General features: G+C 41.3%; 1 protein-coding gene across 2 annotated transcripts in view; it reads left to right on the top strand.

The window, feature by feature from the left end:
* Positions 1–2,259: 2,259 nt before the first annotated feature.
* Positions 2,260–15,278, top strand: part of LOC139534882 (ectodysplasin-A-like) — a 75,431-nt gene continuing 62,412 nt past the window's right edge. For both annotated transcript variants that reach the window (XM_071334412.1, XM_071334420.1), the window contains exon 1: positions 2,260–2,702. In XM_071334412.1, coding sequence (XP_071190513.1) covers positions 2,403–2,702 — 300 coding nt within the window. In that variant the 5' untranslated portion in view covers positions 2,260–2,402. The remainder of the gene's footprint in view (positions 2,703–15,278) is intronic.

Below are 15,278 nucleotides of genomic sequence, written 5' to 3' on the forward strand. Positions count from 1 at the left end.
CTTACCCTTGGGGGCCTTGGTGTCTGCAGGCTCCTGGGGTTGCCTACCAATCCACAACAGATCTAGACTTGGAAAACCAGATGGAGTCACTTACTGCCTATTGTGCTGAAACATTGACAAAACAGAAACCAGCAGATCCTAAAGCTTTCCTGTAGCTTTCCAGGCTTACCAACAATATATCTATGGCCAGTGTTCATGTGTTGGTCAAATAAACTCAGAAGGTCAACACATAATGTTACCTTATGACCTGAGAGATTACATCAACGAGGAAGGATATAGGTCACAGCCAATGTTTTACACCATTACTGTGTGAGAGGCCAGAGGCTCTCAGGGACTCAAATAAGAAGTGACTAGTCTGACATCAACAGGCTGTTACTGGTAGTGTATGCAGCTATTCATCAAATCCTTCAAACAAACAACAACTAAAAAGGGATCCAGGTACTAGAGTACTGTATGCTGAGGGCCTTGTCATTGTGCCATTCTATTTGCTTTAATGCTTTTCACTGTGAAATCATCAGATGGCTGAGGGGGTGGGGCTTAAATGAGGCCCCATAATATACTACGTTGATCTTTTTAGTGGGCATGAGGAAATTATTACACTCTCCTGTTTTAATCATATTTTTCCAATTTATAGCCAAACACCATCCATAATATTTGAAGTCTTGCAGCCAAGTGTTCTGTGACAGATGCCTAGACAGGAGTGAGCTGGGCAGCACCGCTCTCTCTCCCCATGCCAAGAGCTGACAGATCCTGCTGTTTCAAAGGGAGTCTAACACTTTGAGGATTACGGATAGCTCTGACATGGAAGGGGCTCAGCGCTGGAAAGTGGAATACCAGTCCCGGTTCAATCCCCCCCCCCACCTCCACAGGCCCACTGAGATACTCCTGTGGACCTGAACGTGTGACAGGCAGTGAGTGTGAGAGAGAGAGGGATTCATTAGACATGTTTTAAACAGCATATAATTATAACCAAACAGCTGTGAACAAAATGTCTGAGTTGACTTGAATGGGCGGATTTGGTAAATCCAGTCAGGTCATGAAGAAACTCACACTGCACCGCATCTGTTTATAGTGGGTTTAAATGTGTAACTATGGAAAATATGAATGTGTATTTTACACAAATGACAGTGTTTAGAAGAGGAAATTAATAGGGAGCCATCATGGTTTTCCATTGCCATTTTCACATGATGCATCATCGTCACTATATCCAACTGTATCCCACATGATCTCATTATGAGACATAAACAGTGCACTGTCACAGAACCAAAATGTATATCCCTATCCAATACATACATACAGTAGATGGATAAGGTCATAGATTATCATGGCTGATGACAGGATGTGCTTCATGCCACAATGGGCACTGACCATCAGTCATAGTGGAAGAATGGCTGAATTTGTTGGCAGAAAACAGAACTTGATCATGCGTGTATGTTTATTTAAAGTTCTTTGACATATGAATTTCACAATTCCTGTCCTTTTAACTGACAGGCTTGAGGGTATGAAAATATATTGCTCTACATATGTTACTATAACGCTATAATGACTTTTATATTAACACTTTAAAGATGTCAGCTCTATGTGCTTTCAGAAGGCCTCGTATGTCTTCAGCTGTTGATATTGTAATAATGTTGGGGGCATGACCAGTGAGCAAGCAATGGGGCTGTGGGCATGCGCCCAGAAAAGATATGTCACCAAAATAATTTACATAGCATGACTCCAAGGTTATTGATACCCCCAAATAGTGTTACAGCATAAGAACATACTTTTGGTTGATGTTTCTCAGGGGACCCTAATTAGTGGCGGACATGTGAAATGTTAAAAGCATCCCTTACTCATTTTTAGGTGAATGCTTTTGTCCAGAAGATCCCGGTTACTGTACATAGTAACACTTGTAATTTATGGTGCATGGCTAACCATTCAGAATGTGTGTCTCTGAAATACACTTAGGTTATGTGTGGTCTCAGGTAAGCCAGAATATTGACCTCTAACAGGTTGCATTATATTCAAGACAGGTTACATTATATTCAAGATTTGTATTTATTATGGATCCCCATTAGCTGCTGCCATAACCCTAACCTAAACCCTTGGCTTAACCATTTTACAATTCAACTTCAACATGGTAGGGACGTCTCAACGACCCCGCATAGCAATTACCTTTTTTTCCAACGGAGTGGCGTGTAATAGCCAATGAGAGATGGAGGGGCGGATCTAACAAACGGGATCACTTTATTTTACGGTATCAGTGTGTGGGTTACCGTACCGTCCCCCTGACTAGATGTGGATGGAGATAACTGTCACTGTGCTATCGTTTGAGCATCAGTCAGCTCAGGTTAGGGACATAGCATCATAGACAAACGCCGAGTATGCTGAAATAGCAACGACTGAAAGAGTATTTAGACATGGCACCCAAATCGCTTTCTGAAAAGTTAGCAAATTTAGAGGACAGTGACTTAAAAGAGTCTACCTGCATTTGCAGGAAACAGTGTAAGAACTGTAAAATCTTTCTGGGATTCTTCGTCTTATCCCTTTCATTGCATCTAGTTACGCTTTTCTGTTATTTGGACCTGAGATCCGAAGTGAAACGTGAGATTCTCCAGAAGAACAGAGAGGAGACACTGTCACCGGCCGCAACCGATATGAATGACCGATATTCTCCAGTATTCCAGCTGTTGGATATCAGCTACCCAGCTGATCTACAGGTAGGATAATTATCACCTAACTTAACACTAAACACATATTTACATTTTGTAAGAATGCATTGAAATACACATCAGGGACCAAAGTGTAGCCTTATACACCATATTATTTTATACAGATTATGGATAATTTATTATTACAAATAACTGTATTTGTAAGTTCAATATGGACATCACTTTTGGTCTTTAAACATCTTTGTAAGACCTTGCATTTCAGTTGCTTATTCTCAATATTTAACCTAACTGACCAGATGAACAACTGGCCCCAGGGTGGCATACATGGTTAGCCTACTGATGATAAACGGTATGATGTCTAGAACGTGGGGGACCTCATGCAGAGATATTTTCCTACACGGGTGTGCTTTGCGTAAAGTGCCTGGAATGATCACATGGTTAACATATTTTTCACTTGTGGGATGTTGAAACAACTGCCAATGTCTATCATGAATGTGTATGATGATTAGGCTATTGACTGTCGTCAGTTAGAACCTTTCATTAGTCCTTGATCAGACAGAATAATATATTGATCCATGGTTCTCAAATGAGAACTACTTAGGCTTTCTTTGATTATGATACAGTCTCATTGCATGTTGGCAGTATGCTTATAGTAATACAAATCATAATATCACAGTTGTGGTGCCCAATTCTCTATTGTTACTTGAGATTGATAATGCTTAATAATGCTTTTGGTGAAAGTACTTTTTCCAAAGTGGTTTAGCGAGGATTTGAAAAGTGAGTGTATGATTTGAGTGACCTGGTGGTGCATGTTGAGACGAGCAGACACCTACGAGAATACTGCATGCCATCAGCATGTGGCACAGTAAGATTACACCCATCCCCTCCATGTATTAACAAGCCACTCACACATTTTACTGCATTGTTGGCATATTATAATCGCCTACAATTTCGTCATGAGGGCAGAAAACACCTGGGGCCATTGAAGTTGTTACTGGAATCAAATCCTAAAAGGCGCTACAGTTCTCTTGTCAGCTATTCTTTTAGCCTGTGAATTGACATAATGGGACAGAGCTCCCACTTGTCTGAGGTTATAGTGTGTACGATGCCAAACGTGCGTGGTTTGAAATATTATTTTACATGGCATGGTAAGCCATGTGAAAAGTACTACTGCACAGAAACGTATGGTAGGAAGACGACAGTCAGTGGATGCCTTTCAATTTCAGATCAATTAAATTACACATAATTCGACAATGTTAAGATCCATCTAGCCCTCATCGACATTATAATCAGATGAGATGAAAAGTTGAATGATTTGGTTGTGATCATGTTGCTCTGAGTTCTCCAGAATCCACGTTGTTGTCTTTGACCTTGCTACCAGCTGTGAAAGTACTACACAGCACTAGTGGTTGCAATTTTCTTTTTTTTAAATCCCCTAGTAGACTTATCAAAAAAATCCTTAGCTTTTAAGTTCAGTCACTATGTTTGTTGTAGGCCTATGGATGATTTGTTCATAGAGGTTTATATTGAGAAAAAGACCTAAAAAAGCCCAAATGAGATTGTGAATGAACTATAGCAGGTATACGACCCCTTGCTTCGTCGTTTCAACTTCCCCAGGCATTGTGGCTTGCCTCCAGAGCTCAGTGTGAAATCTCTAACTAGCACAGTTAGCTCCACACAAATATCCGGTTCCAACCCTCAACATCACTATTAAATCAGACTTTGTGCTCTGTTGCAGTATGAGATTTCTTACAGGATATTACCTTAAAAGCAATGTTGTGCAACGCAAGTAATTACATCCACTCAATTACTCAACTCCATTAAAATGGAGCATTGTGGGAGAATGTACATATGGCAGTACATGTTAATATAGATGCAGACATATATAAGAAGTGAGAGACGTTTTAGAGTTGATTTAGGCACCATATTTGGAATTACGTTTATGGATGTGTTTATTGTTTGCGTTTGTATTTGTCTGTATTGTCAATTGCATTGAGTCCTTATTACCATAGATTTAAGCAAAAAACCTGAACCAAAGAACCATCCAGAGTATGTATGTGGTCAGGGTTCAATCTGAGGGCTGTAGTTATAGAGGTTAGAGTTAGGGATGGGCCATGTGTCATTTTACATCATCTATTGTAATACCCACCACTCAAGCTAATAAAACATAAGTAAACACACATTTAAACACACATACATTTAACACACACACACATACCACCACATGACACACCACCTCCCTCCCCTCAATTAGATCATTCCCTGATGATGAACTGTAGATGTGTGGTCAAGAAATATGTGTTTACTTTAGCTGTAGGTTTTAATTGATATTTGGAATGCTTTCAAAGGAACAAGTGGGCCTCGGGCCATATTTGTTACTGGGGACAGGTGTCAAGACTGTTGCTAGTTTTGTTATGTTTGCAAGGGAGTTAGGAAAGAATGTTTGAATGTCCCTAATTGTAGATGATGTTTGCCATGATATGCACCTGCTTCACTTTAGATTGTCTTGAGGGTTTAGCTAGTGGCTACACAGATGTTATTCTCTTTCTTATGGGAAGCTATTCATACAAACAAAACATTTTATGTCTTTCGGTATGTTTAGAAAACAGAGGGGCCGTTACTGCTAACTAAAGAGTAAAAAGTAAAAAAGCCTAAAAAGGTTTCCTGTTGAGTATTATTTTGAAGGTGAAAGCTTTTTACATCATAAAGGGCTTTACCTCTTGCATGAGACTGGACAAAATAACACATTTTCATTGTTTGGAGCAGCTAATTAGTGTGACCAATTAGTTTCTAACCTGGGTCACGACTCAAGATTGTGTTAGCCCACAGAGTCTGTCTAGGCAATGGCATTAGCTTTGGGAGCTAACGCAAGCTCTTTTCATGACATAGACTGACCAGATTAATCCAGGTGAAAGCTATGATCGATCCCTTATTGATGTCACCTGTTAAATCCACTTAAATCAGTGTAGATGAAGAGGAGGAGACAGGTTAAAGAAAGATTTTTAAGCCTTCAGACAATTGAGATGGATTGTGTATGTGTGCCATTCGGAGGGTGACAAAAGATTGAAGTACCTTTAAACGGGGTATTGTAGTAGATGCCAGGCGCACCGGATTGAGTGTGTTAAGAACTGCAACGCTGCTGGGTTTTTCACGCTCAACAGTTTCAAGAATGGTCCACCGCTCAAAGGACATCCAGCCAACATAACACAACTGTGGGAAACATTGGAGTCAACCAGCATCCCTGTGGAACGCTTTCGCCACCTTGTAGAGTCCATGCCCCGACGAATTGAGGCTGTTCTGATATATCGATATCAATGTTCCTCTTATTTTGTACACTCAGTGTACAGTACCAGTCAAAAGTTTGGACATACCTACAATTTCAAGGGTTTTTATTTATTTTTACTTTGTTGAAAAATTGTTGAAAAATAGTGAAGACATCAAAACTATGAAATAACACACATGGAATCATGTAGTAACCAAAAAAGTGTTAAACAAATATATTTGAGATTCTTCAAAGTAGCCACCCTTTGCCTTGATGACAGCTTTGCACACTCTTGGCATTCTCTCAACCAGCTTCATGAGGTAGTCACCTGGAATGCATTTTAATTAACAGGTGTGCCTTGTTAATTTGTGGAATTTCTTTCCTTCTTATTGCATTTGAGCCAATCATTTGTGTTGTGACAAGGTAGGGGTGATATACAGAAGATAGCGTTATTTGGTAAAAGACCAAGTCCATATTATGGCAAGAACAGTTCAAATAAGCAAAGAGAAATGACAGTCCATCATTACTTTAAGACATGAAGGTCAGTCAATCCGGAAAATGTCAAGAACTTTGAAAGTTCTTCAAGTGCAGTTGCAAAAACCATCTAGCGCTATGATGAAACTGTCTCTCATTAGGACCGCCACAGGAAAGGAAGACCCAGAGTTACCTCTGCTGCAGAGCATAAGTTCATTTGAGTTAACTGCACCTCAGATTGCAGCCCAAATAAATGCTTCACAGAGTTCAAGTAACAGACACATCTCAACATCAACTGTTCAGAGGAGACTGCGTGAATCAGGCCTTCATGTTTGAATTGCTGCAAAGAAACCACGACTAAAGGACACCAATAAGAAGAAGAGACTTGCTTGGGCCAAGAAACACGAGCAACGGACATTAGATTGGTGGAAATCTGTCCTTTGGTCTGATGAGTCCAAATGTGATATTTTTTGTTCCAACAGCCGTGTCTTTGTGAGATGCGGAGTAGGTGAACGGATGATCTCTGCATGTGTGGTTCCCACCGTGAAGCATGGAGGAGGTGCTGTGATGGTGCTTTGCTGGTGACACTGTCAGTGATTTATTTAGAATTTAAGGCACACTTAACCAGCATTCTGGGGTGGCAGGGTAGCCTAGTGGTTAGAGCGTTGGGATAGTAACCGAAAGGTTGCCAGTTCGAATCCCAGAGCTGACAAGATACAAATCTGTTGTTTTGCCCCTGAACAAGGCAGTTAACCCACTGTTCCTAGGCTGTCATTGAAAATAAGAATTTGTTCTTAACTGACTTGCCTAGTTAAATAAAGGTTAAAATAAACAATTCTGCAGCGATACGCCATCCCATCTGGTTGCGCTTAGTGGGACTATCATTTGTTTTTCAACAGGACAATGACCCAAAACACACCTCCAGGGCTATTTGACCAAGGAGAGTGATGGAGTGCTGCATCAGATGAACTGGCCTCCACAATGACCCGACCTCAACCCAATTGAGATGGTTTGGGATGAGTTGGACCGCAGAGTGAAGGAAAGGGCAGCCATCAAGTGCTCAGCATATGTGGGAACTCCTTCAAGACTGTTGGAAAGGTATTCCTCATAAAGCTGGTTAAGAGAACGCCAAGAGTGTGCAATGCTGTCATCAAGGCAAAGGGTGGCTATTTTGAAGAATCTCAAATATACAATATACTTTGATTTGTTTAACACTTTTTTTACTACATGATTCCATATGTGTTATATCATAGTGTTGATGTCTTAACTATTATTCTTTAATGTAGAAAATAGTAAAAATAAAGAAAAACCCTTGAATGAGTAGGTTTTTCCAAACTTTTGACTGGTACTGTACGTTCCAAATCACATGCAACTATTTTTGAGGGAGACAAAAATTGAGCAATCGTATAGCGGTGAACTAACAATTTAACAATATGCATTTACTTATGTGCCAAAATGTATGTATTGTTTTCACCACTAATCTGTAAGGTAAACCACTGCTTTGAAGTGACCTTGACATACAGTACTGTATGTCCATACGATGTTACCTATTATATAGTCTTTAGTCAGCTTTTGCTGAAATATGGTGCTCACTTACTTTAGAGTGGTTTATTTCAAAGAAAACTCTGAGAGATCAGTAATCACACAATTTTTTCTAACCCCCCCACTCTGAAACTCAAAACAGCGTTGGTTTGAGGTTCACAAAAATATGTGTCTTCAAAGTAGCCTCAATTCCCAGTTAAATCATCTGTGACTCCACACGTTTGTCATATAAACGTAGAGGTCATGTAACTTGAGTTGTGTATATTGAACATACTAAAAGTCTATTGAACCATATTGTAGATTATCAAAGAGGCCTGCATGCATCAGTGACCTTTTCACTCAGTATCCCAGTTGTTACATAAGATCAGGCTTCATAATTCCATCATGATAGTAGCACAGACACTATTAGGCAGTTCTGCCATTTTACTTTAATTTCCTAGTAGTCCTGGAAGGCTATGGAGGGCTATGGACCTCCATGACTCAGAACAGTTGGAGACCAAGGTGTATCCGCATTCTACATGAGCTTTGGCGCCTGCCGGGAGACCAGCCAAGAGGGAGTTACATTTCATTTTAGGAAGCAAGAGTACTAAACAAGACACTAACTCATTCAACTATCAATCATGTATTGTCAATTTGTCATATTATCAACAGTTGAACAGTATAGTCATTTTTGTGGTTTTTGGCTAGCCACAATTAGTCCTTTATTTTTCAACTTGTATTTTCAGACCAACCATGGATGTTTTGTTATTGCTCTTCTCTGTGAAGTTCAATTTGTGTGGGTAAGCCCAGACATTTTTGGTGAAGTAGTTTGTGCAATTACTTGAGAGGAATTCTTGTGAAACTGTTGTCTCTCTGTCCTGTGATGGAAGACCACGGCACAGCCACTTTATGAGAGAGTTTTTACAAAAGGCAGGATTACATTTGCTTGAGTTTAGAAGAGCCAACATGCCATTCTGGATTTTGTATTTTTTTGTGGATGAACCAATTTGTTTACTAACTAGAACACATCCTTTAAAATAATCTCAGGACAGCGCATTATAAATCAATACCCATAAAATGATGGCCTTATACTGACTTGAGGTCTGTGCCTAATTCAATTTGAACAAAAGTCTGAGCAGAAAGAGTTTAGAAAGTGATTGTGCATAATATTGTTCTTGTATAAAAAAAATATTCTCTTAAAGGACTTTTTTTTCTGGACGTTCATGTATATGGATGTGGAATGTGGAAGCTAGCCAGGGGCTAATTCAGAAGCTAGCCTGAAAGCTAACCAGAAGCTACTCCGATAGCTAGCCAGAAGCTAATCTGTAGCTGCCCCGAAATTAGCCGGTTTGCTGGCTAGCGTTGGTGTTTCAGCTGCCCACGTTTAGTGGTCATCAGCTATTCCTTTAGCTCGATAATCTACCGGCACTTTTGTGCAACGCGACTCGGACCGGAGCATTCCGGGACTCTTTTTCTCTCAGTTTCCCCGGATTCTAGCCGCAGGCTCTGGACACTTGCACCTTGATTTCGCAGCTAGCTAGCTGCAAACCGTGTGACTATTGGCTTACGTCGACCCCGGAGCAAACTCAAATCATTCTGGAGCTAGCCAGCTGAGGAGTTCCATCACCATCCGGACCCGTTTCTTTTGTTGCTGCTGCAGATACGGAACCCCACCGGGCCTTCACGACTGACTGCCGCGACTGACTGCCGACGTTATCTGCCCGAGGGATTTATCCAACTGGCACCTCCGTCCCGACGTTACCTGAACGCTCATCTGAGGCCCGCTAATCGTTAGCTGTCTTATCGGCTGCTATTTGAACAAGTATATCGGACAACTATTATTATTATTATTATTTTATTTATTTTATTTTTTTCCTTGGGTCACTATATCTATTTTGCCAATTTGGATTGATCCCCTCTACCACACGGAACCCCACTACACGGAACCCCACTAACCTACCGACGGAAACGCACGAGGTATCTACAAACAGACCTCCATCCTATGCTGCTACCGATAGCCATATACCCGGCCAGCTGTCTGGATCGCCACGACCCCAACCAACCTCTACTCACTGGACCCTTATTGATCACTCGATTAGCATGCCTCTCCTTAATGTAAATATGCCTTGTCCATTGCTGTTCTGGTTAGTGTTTATTGGCTTATTTCACTGTAGAGATTCTAGCCCTGCTCTCTATACCATATCCAACCTCTCAGTTCCACCACCCACATATGCGATGACATCACCTGGTTTCAATGATGTTTCTAGAGACAATATCTCTCTCATCATCACTCAATACCTAGGTTTACCTCCACTGTATTCACATCCTACCATACCTTTGTCTGTACATTATTCCTTTAAACTATTTTATCGCCCCCAGAAACCTCCTTTTACTCTCTGCTCTAGTAGCTCTAGGCGACCAATTCTCATAGCTTTTAGCCGTACCCTTATCCTACTCCTCCTCTGTTCCTCTGGTGATGTAGAGGTGAATCCAGGCCCTGCAGTACCTGGCTCCACTCCTATTCCCCAGGCGCTCTCTTTTGATGACTTCTGTAACCGTAATAGCCTTGGCTTCATGCATGTTAACATTAGAAGCCTCCTCCCTAAGTTTGTTTTGTTCACTGCTTTAGCACACTCTGCCAACCCGGATGTTTTAGCCGTGTCTGAATCCTGGCTTAGAAAGACCACCAAAAATTCAGACATTTTCATCCCCAATTACAAGATTTTCAGACAAGATAGAACGGCCAAAGGGGGCGGTGTTGCAATCTACTGCAAAGACTGCCTGCAGAGTTCTGTTATACTATCCAGGTCTGTTCCCAAACAATTTGAACTTCTACTTTTAAAAATCCACCTCTCTAAAAACAAGTCTCTCACCGTTGCCGCCTGCTATAGACCACCCTCTGCCCCCAGCTGTGCTCTGGACACTATATGTGAACTGATTGCCCCCCATCTATCTTCAGAGCTCGTGCTGCTAGGCGACCTAAATTTGAACATGCTCAACACCCCAGCCACCCTACAATCTAAGCTTGATGCCCTCAATCTCACACAAATTATCAATGAACCTACCAGGTACCACCCCAATTCCGTAAACACGGGTACCCTCATAGATATCATCCTAACAAACTTGCCCTCCAAATACACCTCTGCTGTTTTCAACCAAGATCTCAGCGATCACTGCCTCATTGCCTGCATCCGTAATGGGTCAGCGGTCAAACGACCTCCACTCATCACTGTCAAACGCTCCCTGAAACACTTCAGCGAGCAGGCCTTTCTAATCGACCTGGCCGGGGTATCCTGGAAGGATATTGATCTCATCCCGTCAGTAGAGGATGCCTGGTCATTTTTTAAAAATGCCTTCCTCACCATCTTGAATAAGCATGCCCCATTCAAGAAATTTAGAACCAGGAACAGATATAGCCCTTGGTTCTCTCCTGACCTGACTGCCCTTAACCAACAGAAAAACATCCTATGGCGTTCTGCATTAGCATCGAACAGCCCCCGTGATATGCAACTTTTCAGGGAAGCCAGAAACCAATATACACAGGCAGTTAGAACAGCCAAGGCTAGCTTTTTCAAGCAGAAATTTGCTTCCTGCAACACAAATTCAAAAAAGTTCTGGGACACCGTAAAGTCCATGGAGAATAAGAACACCTCCTCCCAGCTTCCAACCGCTCTGAAGATAGGAAACACTGTCACCACCGACAAATCCACTATAATTGAGAATTTCAATAAGCATTTTTCTACGGCTGGCCATGCTTTCCACCTGGCTACCCCTACCCCGGACAACAGCACTGCCCTCCCCTCTGCTACTCGCCCAAGCCTTCCCCATTTCTCTTTCTCCCAAATACAGTCAGCTGATGTTCTAAATGAGCTGCAAAATCTGGACCCTTACAAATCAGCCGGGCTAGATAATCTGGACCCTTTCTTTCTAAAACTATCTGCTGAAATTGTTGCCACCCCTATTACTAGCCTCTTCAACCTCTCTTTCGTGTCGTCTGAGATCCCCAAAGATTGGAAAGCAGCTGCGGTTATCCCCCTCTTCAAAGGGGGGGACACCCTTGACCCTAACTGCTACAGACCTATATCTATCCTACCCTGCCTTTCTAAGGTCTTCGAAAGCCAAGTCAACAAACAGATTACCGACCATTTCGAATCCCACCACACCTTCTCCGCTATGCAATCTGGTTTCAGAGCTGGTCATGGGTGCACCTCAGCCACGCTCAAGGTCATAAACGATATCGTAACCGCCATCGATAGGAAACAATACTGTGCAGCCGTATTCATTGACCTGGCCAAGGCCTTTGACTCTGTCAATCACCACATCCTCATTGGCAGACTCGACAGCCTTGGTTTCTCTAATGATTGCCTCGCCTGGTTCACCAACTACTTCTCTGATCGAGTTCAGTGTGTCAAATCGGAGGGTCTGTTGTCCGGGCCTCTGGCAGTCTCTATGGGGGTGCCACAGGGTTCAATTCTTGGACCGACTCTCTTCTCTGTTTACATCAATGATGTCGCTCTTGCTGCTGGTGATTCTCTGATCCACCTCTACGCAGACGACACTATTCTGTATACTTCTGGCCCTTCTTTTGACACTGTGTTAACAACCCTCCAGGCGAGCTTCAATGCCATACAACTCTCCTTCCGTGGCCTCCAACTGCTCTTAAATACAAGTAAAAACCAAATGCATGCTCTTCAACCGATCGCTGCCTGCTCCTGCCCGCCTGTCCAACATCACTACTTTGGACGGCTCTGACTTAGAATATGTGGACAACTACAAATACCTAGGTGTCTGGTTAGACTGTAAACTCTCCTTCCAGACTCACATCAAACATCTCCAATCCAAAGTCAAATCTAGAATTGGCTTCCTATTCCGCAACAAAGCATCCTTTACTCATGCTGCCAAACATACCCTTGTAAAACTGACCATCCTACCAATCCTCGACTTCGGTGATGTCATTTACAAAATAGCCTCCAAAACCCTACTCAATAAATTGGATGCAGTCTATCACAGTGCCATCCGTTTTGTCACCAAAGCCCCATATACTACCCACCACTGCGACCTGTACACTCTCGTTGGCTGGCCCTCGCTTCATACTCGTCGCCAAACCCACTGGTTCCAGGTCATCTACAAGACCCTGCTAGGTAAAGTCCCCCCCTATCTCAGCTCGCTGGTCACCATAGCAGCACCTACCTGTAGCACGCGCTCCAGCAGGTATATCTCTCTAGTCACCCCCAAAACCAATTCTTCCTTTGGACGCCTCTCCTTCCAGTTCTCTGCTGCCAATGACTGGAACGAACTACAAACATCTCTGAAACTGGAAACACCTATCTCCCTCACTAGCTTTAAGCACCAGCTGTCAGAGCAGCTCATAGATTACTGCACCTGCACATAACCCATCTACAATTTAGCCCAAACAACTACCTCTTTACCTACTGTATTTATTTATTAATTTATTTTGCTCCTTTGCACCCCATTATTTCTGTCTCTACTTTGCACTTTCTTCCACTGCAAACCAACCATTCCAGTGTTTTTTATTTTTTATTTTACTTGCTGTGTTGTACTCACTTCGCCTCCATGGCCTTTTATATTTTTATTTATTTATACATATATTTGTTTGCCTTCACCTCCCTTATCTCACCTCACTTGCTCACATTGTATATAGACTTATTTTTTTTTCACTGTATTATTGACTATATGTTTGTTTTACTCCATGTGTAACTATGTGTTGTTGTATGTGTCGAACTGCTTTGCTTTATCTTGGCCAGGTCGCAATTGTAAATGAGAACGTGTTCTCAATTTGCCTACCTGGTTAAATAAAGGTTAAATAAATAAATAAAATAAATAAAAATATGAGCATCCCAAATTCTTAACATTATTAAGAAGCATATCGAGGAGATTGATCAAAACAAATTTGTTCTCATTCTCACAAGTCCATCACAAATAATTAATTTCAGAATCCAACATCTTCCTGCATTTCTTCCCTTCTACCCTCCCTACACCTCACTCAGATAGTGATCATAGCAACTTCCTGTGCCCATTGCTGGACCTACAGTACATCCTGCCTTCAGCACTGTAAAGCATGTAATATTAACCTTAATTACACTGTAATGTCTGTTGGTGTATTAATTGCATTACCCATTGCTGTTAATTTATTGGGAAACATTAAATGACCCCAACAAATACTGCAATAGTTTAATCTTCAATTAATAATTTGCATACATGTAATAACAATGTACTGAAGTAGAAATTGAAATCATGAACACTGCTATTATATCAATCAAATAAATAATAGAGGCCTATTTATCAGCCTAGTCATCATATTCCCATTCTATAGTGGTTTGAGTTTTGAAAGAGACTATGAAAAATAGAGGAGTAGTGAAAGCAAGTTGTCAACCTTGCTGCAGAGCAGATGTGGGCCCACATTTACGAAACATGTTTCATGTGGTTTTCTGGCTGTCCCAAATTGGAATTGTTTTAAAGCCACAACACACAGAAACTGTGCCAGGAGGAAGGGTAGGGTGAGCACTTGGAGGAACAAAGGGAGGAAAACGAGGTAGCAGGTGGAAAAACATATTTGCCAAATTGCTGACAGGTGCTCCAAAGCCTTGGTTAGAAGGTTCAAATAGAAAACCCAGCATGGGGAATTGAACAAGCTTTCAGAATTTGGCTAAGAGCCACTCAAAGCAAGATGTGGCAATTTTAGCTACCTAGCACCAGTAGTGTAAATTACTTAAGTAAAAATACTTTAAAGTACTACTTAAGTTGTTTTTTGGGGTATCTGTACTTTACTTTACTATTTATATTTTTGGCAACTTTTCCTTTTACTTCACAACATTCCTTACATTTTGACAAGAAAATGGTCCAATTCATGCACTTATCAAGAGAACATCCCTACTGCCTCTGACCTGGCGGACTCACTAAACACAAATGCTTCGTTTGTAAATTGTGTCTGAGTGTTGGAGTGTGCCCCTGGCTATCCGTCAATAAAAAAAAATACTAATTGTGCAGTCTAGTTTGCTTAATATAAGGAATTTCAAATTATTTATACTTTTACTTTTACTACTTAAGTACATTTTAGCAATTCCATTTACTAATGATACTTAAGTATTTTTAAAACCAAATACTTTTAGAATTTTACTCAAGTAGTATGTTACTGGGGGACTTTCACTTTTACTTGAGTCATTTTCTATTAAGGTGTCTTTATTTTTACTCAAGTATGACAATTTAGTACTTTTCCCACAACTGTCTAGCACCAAGTTGTTGGCATATTTGTTGGGATTCTTTTTGTTGATATTTATTTAAACCCACTCACGTGCCTTGCAAGAATCTGTGTGTTCAGAGCTACAGTTTTTAGACGCAATGTCAAT

Source organism: Salvelinus alpinus, chromosome 1, assembly GCF_045679555.1.
Source record: "Salvelinus alpinus chromosome 1, SLU_Salpinus.1, whole genome shotgun sequence".
Lineage (NCBI taxonomy): Eukaryota > Metazoa > Chordata > Actinopteri > Salmoniformes > Salmonidae > Salvelinus > Salvelinus alpinus.